Source organism: Euwallacea similis, chromosome 12 (assembly GCF_039881205.1).
Source record: "Euwallacea similis isolate ESF13 chromosome 12, ESF131.1, whole genome shotgun sequence".
Lineage (NCBI taxonomy): Eukaryota > Metazoa > Arthropoda > Insecta > Coleoptera > Curculionidae > Euwallacea > Euwallacea similis.
Genome location: NC_089620.1, coordinates 3,593,892 through 3,603,374, shown reverse-complemented (window position 1 = coordinate 3,603,374; position 9,483 = coordinate 3,593,892). Strand labels below are relative to the sequence as shown.

The 9,483-nt window shown below is 34.0% G+C and overlaps 3 protein-coding genes across 3 annotated transcripts; 1 reads left to right on the top strand and 2 right to left on the bottom strand.

Annotated features, from left to right (window-relative positions):
- The first annotated feature begins 1,171 nt into the window (after positions 1-1,171).
- Positions 1,172-1,972, top strand: LOC136412620 (uncharacterized). Its single transcript, XM_066395736.1, has one exon. The coding sequence runs from the start codon at positions 1,172-1,174 to the stop codon at positions 1,970-1,972; it is 801 nt and encodes a 266-aa protein (XP_066251833.1).
- LOC136412619 (alpha-tocopherol transfer protein-like) lies at positions 1,956-3,471 on the bottom strand. Its single transcript, XM_066395735.1, has 5 exons — positions 3,295-3,471; positions 3,052-3,208; positions 2,748-3,003; positions 2,388-2,498; positions 1,956-2,105 (listed from the first exon to the last, which is right to left on the bottom strand). The coding sequence occupies exons 1-5, from the start codon at positions 3,434-3,436 to the stop codon at positions 1,956-1,958; spliced, it is 816 nt and encodes a 271-aa protein (XP_066251832.1). The 5' UTR covers positions 3,437-3,471.
- A 1,640-nt stretch (positions 3,472-5,111) lies between these two features.
- On the bottom strand, positions 5,112-7,506 carry LOC136412618 (alpha-tocopherol transfer protein-like). The gene is made up of 7 exons (XM_066395734.1): positions 7,363-7,506; positions 6,579-6,699; positions 6,363-6,522; positions 5,652-5,907; positions 5,484-5,594; positions 5,327-5,432; positions 5,112-5,274 (listed from the first exon to the last, which is right to left on the bottom strand). The coding sequence occupies exons 1-7, from the start codon at positions 7,369-7,371 to the stop codon at positions 5,123-5,125; spliced, it is 915 nt and encodes a 304-aa protein (XP_066251831.1). The 5' UTR covers positions 7,372-7,506; the 3' UTR covers positions 5,112-5,122.
- Positions 7,507-9,483: the final 1,977 nt, after the last annotated feature.

The window sequence follows — 9,483 nt, the reverse complement described above, 5'->3', positions numbered from 1 at the left end:
AAATTTCCTCAATTTTTCATAATTATTAATCTACTAAAAAAAGGTCCCATCTCTTCAATATAAGCTTATTATTATTCCAAGACAAAATTTCGCGTTTAACATATCGATTTTAACTCATTTTTTTAAAATACGGTCTTTAGACTTTTTATTTTATATTTTGAAGGTGTTTTTTTTCTTAATGTATAATATGGGTTTCTTTTTTGTTTCATTCTCTTCTTAGGCCCTTAGTTCGCCGGATAGCGGTGGATTATTTTGATTTTGGGGAAGTATCAAACCTCAGTTTAAAAAACAACACAAAAAATATTGATAATGACAATGATTATTATGATTAATGCTTGAAATCAGAGTTTGGAAGCAAGACGGATAGTCCCGCGTCAGTTTTTTTGGCGTTTTTTCCAAAGCAACGTAAGTAGATTTTATGCGATTTGCTTTTAAGCTTCTCAATTATTTATTTACTTGCTTTTCTTATTAGCATAATGCATAATTAAATATGTTATGACAAATAAATAAGGTTTCAGGTGAAACTTTGTCTTTCCGAAAGAAAAATATTTATTTCTAATTCGTTATAACAGGAAATTATTAACTTATTGCAACAGTAAACGTCCTCTAAGAGGCACCTACTAATCTAGCTCTAACTTCTTGAAGTTGCCAGCCATACCAAAAATATCATTTATTTGCTTCGGTTTGCTCATCCTTTTACTCTCATCGGCTTTCAGGTTTCCTTCGTAAGCAAAAAACTCCGCATTATCGTTAATAATGGATTTTGTTTTTTCTAAAATACATGAAATTATATGAAATGAATAAGTGCAAACTATACCTTGCAGTATCTATAAGCGAACCACTTATCTACTAATTCGATAAAAACGGTTTCGACAAGTTTCATCTATGACGCACTTAGACTAATTAATGAAAAAACAATTATTACCTATAAGCTGTATAATTAATCGGGATTTGTACGTAGATATTCCCTGATATGATCGCGAGTTAAGAATTCGAGGGCCGTAGATATGCTTACAGATACCTCTTAGTAATACATTTACGTAAAACTCTGCGTATATCTTAAATTTTGAGATAACAATTCATATTTATCATTGATGAATGTAACGTAATCCTCAGTAACTTTTCAGTCGTGACAAAACACTTATTATGGTTAGTTTGTAATTAAGTTAAAATGGTGGATGAACTGCTCCCAAAAAACAAAATCTACCTAGATGAAGAGCTCAAGGAAGAGTACCCTACAGTAAACCCTACCGACTCGGAGGAAGTCTCCATCAACTTCCGCGAGATTAAGAACCTGAAACCGGTCTGCTACCATTGCGGCGACCACAATCTCACCTACGGAAACAAGTACTTTTGGCATAGATGTGCCAGTTTCCAGCATTTCTACTGTTACTATTGTTTCGACTATAGCTTAAAGAAGTACCACCACACTTGCTCCGGTGGGGAACCCATTCTCGATGAGTGTAAGACCATCGAGCATCTACTTTGCGGAAAAATTAAGTTTCAGTGCCAATGGCCTGGCTGCAAGAAGATCTTCGGTGGATCTAACTTGAAGAAGCATGAAGTTGAGTGTGAAAATCAGCCGAAGAGAGAGTGTCCCGTGAAGGGGTGCATCTGGAGTGGTAGGATTGACCAGCTGGAAAAGGATCACTTCAAGCAGGAGCATCACGAAGACAGCAAGCTGATACTACGTAATGTAATACTCAGATTGGAATCTGGAAGGAACTACTATTTGTTCATTTTGGGGAAGTTTGTGCTGGTCAAATATCAAGCGGAAGAGTTGGGAGAAGTGTATGAACATAATGTAAATTTGGAAGTTTGCAAGGAAGCTTTGGAAGACGTCAGTCCTGTAGCGTTAGTCTCAGTGAACCATACGCTATTGAAGAAAATTGAAGGCAACAGCTCTGTAAAGAGCATAAGGAAGCACGTGATTTTGTTTGTTTACTTTGAAGAAATTAATAAAGATAAATAGAAATTTTGTAACTTGGTTCTATACCTCGCAATACTGCCACAGAGTCGTCTTGCCCTCCATAATCGGAGGGCAGGCACTCAAGAGGGACGTACTCATAGAGAGTTTCTGCTGATTTGGTTGAATGTACGTAGATCTATAAAAATTAAAAAAATCTATTTATGTAACTAGTTAGGAAATGGATTGTTTTGTATAACGGGTGCCCAACAATTTGCCATGAGTTATCCAAAGTTGCGTTTCTTAATTAGTTCTACACATGATATCATAACTCAGTTGCGAATTGAAGGTCCCTGCTTCCATTTCATATCTAGTTGCGAAATGAACTCCAGGTTCAGTCACCATTTTCGACCAAGAAAATCGTCACTTTATTTGCCAAAACTAAAATAAAAGTGCGATTATAATTCTGATGAGTTATTACCTTATTCCATAGGTCTTTCTTAACAAAAGGCTTTATGAGGGTGAGAAAAGTCTCTAAAAAGGGTTTCGAGTTGATCCAATGTATGCTCTTGAGTCTTATTGGCATGATTTCCTACAAACTCGTTGTTTTCTTTTATGTATCTACAGGGGTTGGTGTAATGAATGGTACCTATATAACTGAACCACAGACTAGATACTATAAAAAAAATGCCATTTTCGGTACTAGTTATTGTTACATTAGTTCCAACATTCGGACAGAGCTAAGTTGTATTAAATCTTAATATTTTTAAACAAGAAACATGTCGTTCTGTTACGTACCATTAATTATAGAACACCCTGTATGAAAAAATTAAAAATATACTTGTAAATAATAGAAAAACTTCCTCAAAAAAGCAATATTAGATGCCTTAACTACGTGTCCGAAAACACTGCCTTTCATATCAATGATCCAAATCAACCCCTCTTGAGGTCCATGCTGATGCAATCTTTGCGTTTCCAACATATCTAATATACGAATTACCACTTGGAAGTTGAAATTCTCAGGATTATAGTTCTCCAATGATAGTAATAATGCAGTATAGCCTTCGGGGGTGAGTTTCTTTAAATTGAGGATATTTCTACAATTTAAAATGAAATGAAATGGCAAAAGATTTGAAAATTCTTACACGCATTTCAGAGTCGACTGGATGTCAGAGTTTTGAGGGTCTCTGTTCTTGAAAATTTCGGGAAAAATGTGTTTTATGGAAAAGTAGTGGTCGATGGTAGTTTTCGTTTCTTCGATCCTGTAGTAACAACTTTGAAGGAATAAGATTACTTGAAGCTCTAAAATATGGTTTAAAGGCAAAATCATGAATAGCTAGAAAGACTTGAGGAAATATGGAGGAGTTATTAACAACTTGAAACATTACCTGTGATTGGTGGTAAATGAGGCTGTTTGTATATATTTTCTTGAATGATTTTGACGTCATCTCGCTTCAGTTCAGGATCGTTTTCATACAGCTCGGAAACGTTGGCAAATGCGAATGCAAAAAGCATTTTTATTGTATTCATATAAAACGTAATTTTCACAGTAAATTAAGATAACATTTACCGTGTCTGACTGATCATTTCTAACAGTTTTACTGAAATTCTGCGTAAAATAAATATTTACAATTGAAATTGCATAATTAAATCCCGGTTTTTTCATTAATAACTGCTCAATATTTTAGTATAATTACGTATAATTAGAAAAATAATTAGCTGGTTGATGAAATAATTATTCATTTATTGAAGTAAGAAATTCTTAATAAGCGAAGTAATTGAAAAGCTAATAATAGGAATTATAGAATATAATAATAAGAATAGCCCAATAAAAGAAATTTTTATAACCAAGATCTAACAAAAACTAAAAAATCTCCACAATTTGTCAATAAATCTAGTCAATGAAGTCAATTAATATCATTGATGAGAATTCGCCTGTTAGACAAAAAGGTCAGCCTCCAGGAGGAACACTCGACAGGAAGCTGCCGAGTGGTCTGCTTACAACGGAACTCTAGGTCCCTCCACTAGAAATGAATCTTTAAATGAAATTGGAGACATACACTACGGTCCATAAGTATTTGCCCACCTCAAAATTTTCATCTAATCACATTATATCTTAAGATTTACTATAGGTATTATTTAAAACTCATTTTGAATATAAATTGCCTTTATTTGCAAATTTAGTCTTAAACATTAGCCTCATCAATATGATCACCTTTATTTTTTATAACAGCTGCACATAACCGTGGCATTCTTTCAAGTAATTTTATTAGTGTTTTATTTAATGTTAAACCTTCTTACAATATACTTCACAGAGATTTCTGAGATGATAGACACTCGCTTCTTATCATTCTGTCGAGCTCGTCCTACAATAACTCGATGGGATTGAGGTCAAGCGACTATGGTGGTCACTCCATCACCTTAAGTTTATTTTCGGTTTTTAATTGATCCAAATAAGATTTGGATAGTTTTGAATTGTATTTCGGATCGTGGTCCTGTTGAAAAATAAATTTTTGCCCGAAAATACGACGTCCAGAAGGTAACATTTGCTTCTTTAAAAATCCAAATATTGTTTTTCCTTCATTATTCCATCCATTATTTTTAAAATTAAAAAATACTAGGATGGACAAATACTTATGGACGATAATGTACGTAAAAACCCTTCAGCATTTTAATGTTGATTTTCCAATTAAAAACTGCTCTGAGCCATAGAAACTACGACTTACTTCGGGAATTCAATCAGGAGAATTGAAAACTCTTTAAGAAATGTTCCAATTTTACTGACCTATTCCGAGGTCTTAAGAGGAAGGGTTTAGAGGACCTTCATGACACTGTTGAAAATAATAAACCCAAACAAGGCCTGTCGTGAGGAGATTTCCTAGATGGCCAAGATTAGGTAACGCCATTGAAGCAGACTGCGGATGGGCAGTGTCCGAAGATGAAAATATGAAGAAGACGCAGTAACAAACCTCGGACTAAGAGAAGAAAGAAAAAAGAATTCGTTCAGTGAGTCCAGGACTTTTACTGGTCAGTGGTTTTTCGTCGGTCCACACAGTCATCTTGAGAGCTCTGGATTGTTCGAGTGTAAAAGTTTTCTTATTTATCAGTTGTAAAACTTTTTCCAAATTTTTGCAGTTTTCTTTGATAAAAAAATAAGCTGTGATCAATTTTTCATTTCATCATTTATATTAATTTCTTTAAAAATTTTCCAAATTATTAATCAACATCTAGTTTCTTAAAACTTCCTTCTACCCCGAAGAAATCGCCCGCGTTCTTTGGTTTACCAGGACGTTTACTTTCATCTACTTTCAATCTCTCTTCGTAAATGAAGTAATCTGCGTTGTCATTAATCTGCCGTTTAATTTGTTCTAAAAAAAAATATATCTTACGTTTTTAGTTTATTTCATGAATATTATTTACCATGTAAAATGTTGCAAGGCTCATCTTGGCCTCCGTATTCCCAAGGAAGACATTCTTTCGGGATATATTTGTATAGAGAATCGATGGAATTGGCATGAATATAAAGCTAATATATATGAGGAAATTACGAAAAAATTGTTGAAAGATAAGTTATTACCATGTCAATAAGTTCCTTCTTCATAAAGGGTTTCATCAAAGATAGCAGTTTATCCAGAAAAGACACGACATTGATAAAATGAACTCCTTTCAGTCGAATAGGCATAGCTTCCTTAAAGAATAACATTTTTCAGTTATCTCCTCTCTCTATCAAAAGAAATTTGGCTACCTGTAGATAAAAAAGCATTTTCTTCAAGACCATTATATTGCTCATTTTAGCCAAATGCCCAAAAACCGCCCCTTGCATGTCCATTACCAGGTACAACCCATTTTGGGGTCCATGCAAATGTAACTGCAGAAGCTCCACCATATCGAAATATCGAATTTGATTGGGGTAGTTGTAGTTTTCAGGGTTGCAGTCCATTAGTCTGCCTAGTATCACTGTATATCCTTCTGGGGTGAGCTTCTTCAGCGGAGTCACTAACCTATGAATTATCAGGGGTAATATAAGTACAACAAAACTTATCGATAATTTTCCGGAAGTTTGCATGAATGTCATTTAAATTGGAAAAGTGCATGAATGCGGGCCTGTGTTTTTCAAGTTAATTTGCACGCGTGTAAATTTACCAAAAATTATGGATTCATTTTAGTTGCACGAATTATAGTTTAGAAGAGAATCCATCCCTTCCAAGAGAATGGCATTTTCGCATACGAACGCAAAATTGAAATATTTCAGCTTTTTACAACATCGTCAGGACGACGAAGAAAATTAATGCGATTGTTGCACTAGTGCAAATTTCCTTTGTAATCGACTATTAATTGATTCAGCATATAAATGAGATCAGTTAAAATCAGGGTCAGTTAAAATATCAAATTTGAGGAAGAAATTAAATTCTCAAAATCATCCTAAAAAGCTAAGGTGAAGATTTAGAATACAAACGAGCAATTCATGGCTGATTGGACGCTGCTGCAACACTTGGGGTCACGATTTCCATAAATGTCTGGACAAAGGGTTTTCACAGTGAAGTAGTTGTCCATTGCACTTTTGGCCAGTTCGTTGCTGTAATAGCAGCTCTGGAGGAACAGAATAATTTGGAGCTCTGGAAGTAAAAATAGATCTCTGAGGGTTCTGAAGAGAGTTTGAAGGCACAACTACCTGAGATTTTAGGCATGTGGGGCTGCTTTGAAAGCCACTTTTCAAGGGCTTCAACATCGGTTTTCTTAAGGTTAGAATCTCTGGCGTATATGTCGAGGATGTCGGCTGACATTGCAGGAATCTGGTGATAAAAAATACGCCTTTTGTAGAGATGAATTTCTTTAGGTTTTTGGTAAGAAACTACAGTTAGATTAGATAGATTCGGAAAATTTCTATGTCAAATAATAGCTATTTATCTAACAAGTGAATAAACAGATTTAAGTTTCGAGTTTTATATAACATCAAATTTCATTCTATTTTGAACATGCCAAAAAAAATGAAAATTTGACTAAATGTTTGATTTTGGAGAATGTAATTAATTGATTTGTCTAATTTTTGCAAGTGGGGTCAGTGAATTAGAATGTTTTTTAATCACTAGTGAATAAAACGTGATATAGAGCTGCGTGGTGGATAATTTAGTCCTAATACTTCAAAAGTGAACAAAAATTAGAAATGACACACATAAAATCATGAAAAAACATTATTATAAGTTAATTTATATAGTACAATTAAACGATCAAATCTCTGGACAGTAATGCGCCATTTTTTACCTAGGTGCATAAACAAAGGCAAGGAAAAAGGGCGATTATTAACGGTAGTGTTTCGTGATTAAAACGCAATTAATAATACTTTAAATTGCGATTACCTTAGTTAGCACTCTTCAGAGAGATATCCAACTCGTGTCACCGTCTTCTATATCTCAGTGCATGTAGTTTTTAAGCAATACGAGATTTATGTAACTCACTTGATGCATGCTAAACGTGCTTATGTAGAGAATAAGAGTGATACCTAATAATTACGTGACAAAATCGTATTTTAATTACACATATTTTAGGAAACTTGCGTGCTTAAGATTACTAATATTGCATTGAAGTGGTTAAAACTGTTATTATTATGTAGTTTCAATTTTGTTAGGTCATCTATTTTGGACATAATTAAATACAATACGAAAATGTTGAGTTTTTTACAGTTTAGAGCAACAAAATGTGAGTACAAAGGTTTAGTTATTTGTATCAGGTGATCTATTATTATGCCCGAACTTTAATATTTATGTCAAATATAAAAACAGATACTTGTTAATTAACTGCAGTGCATATTAAATTTATTAAAACCCTACACATTTTTCATCGTTTTTATGCCCTTGATAAAGGCCAAATTATTAATATTCTGTTAACTTTACCTGAAAGCTGGTTTTCATAGAAACAAACACTCTGATCAAAACTAAGGCTGCCATTTTTTTAACGTTCCTATGGAAACGCTTCTACCAAAGTTGACAATAAATTAATAATTTGGCTCAAATCCTGTGATTACATAAACTCTATAGGGGAGGGTGGTAACAGTAGGAAGAGCAATACCCTGTACTGTAAGTTGGACTTAAATTAGGGGAGTCGATTATTCTAAAAAACGTTTTCTTCCAGATTCGCTCAAATAAGTAAACTTACCGCCTTCTGTGGGACAATTTGGAAGTTTGTAGAATTGGTAGATAACGTCTAAGCAGTGTTAAAGAGCTTTATATATTAATGATACTCATTATTAAATCCCCTCTCTAAACTATACCATTTTGATTGACATATGTAAATGGCAACTTGGTGATTAGCCCTTGTTTTTCATAATGAATGGAATCTTCTAGTGATTTTGCAGATACAGCGTTGCCAGATGAAAAATAAATTGCTTTAGTCAAAGTATTTATATGTTTGATGAAGTGCTATTGTTGAAGTTGGAAGTAGCGAAAATTGAATTTCCTTCGAGTATCCAGGAGTTTCTCAAGTTTCAAAAATTCTCACTTCATATGTTTTTGTTTGAGGATGGGGGAAGTTAGTTCAGGTTAGTAAAAACTTCCCAGCACTTTTCCGTTGGTGCAGTCAGTCATTAAACCTCCCAAGACTAACTAAAGAGTCCTGGGAGGTTTAACGATTTCTACTACTTCTTTACAGATAACCTTTGGAGATGAAAGATGAGAATTATGCACAGTTCATGAAAGATCTGTCTAACATTATAGTAGGAGAATTTTATCTCCCCCCTAAATAGGAAAAAGATTGGGGCGGTTTTTATATGGCGAAAAGACAGAATCACAATTCAGATTTTTAAAAACCATTTGATGAAAAACTTAGACATTTTGGTTAAATCAGTAGATAAATCCCTTTCTCTTGATGATGTAAAAACAAAATTTAGTCATTCTTGTTTCTTTGGCTTTCATCCGTATTAAGGCGATTCGGTCGTTGCAGCTATTGGGACCTAACGAAGACTTTTGATTGTGTAAGCTTCAACGTTTTGCTGGAGAAATTTGTTTAGAGGCATTATATTGATGCGATTTAGTATTCCTAAGATAATTTGGTCGTTAGTTTTTCTAGATCCTGCTTTGTTTACTTATACTCGAGACTGCATTACTGATACTAATGTATAAGTATTTTGACAAGATTCCTATGAATTCTGGACGGACTCTTAGGAGAGTCTCTGGACTCAACTCGACTCATTGCCACAAATCTAGCGTACACATATGGGATGACTTGATGACCCACGGGTTATTCAGAAGAAGTTGAAGTCGTTTTTGCTTTTTAAGTCATATCATTGCATTGACGGCCGTTTTACTTTAACGGAACTTTTCTTGGGATGTAGAATTAGTGTCCACTATGTTGAGAGTTCACTTTACATTTAACTATACTTAACTTATTGGTGTTATTTTTACTTACTATTGACCAAATAGGTACTTTTTATTTGCTTTGGCTTAAGCTTCTTAATTGCTCTTCATCGATGTTTTTTTTTAATTAGAGACAATAAAGTAACTGATTGATTGATCGATTAACATACTCCTTTCTTCACTTAATCACGTTTACTGGGTGGTGCCGTGACGAGACTTGGCTTATTA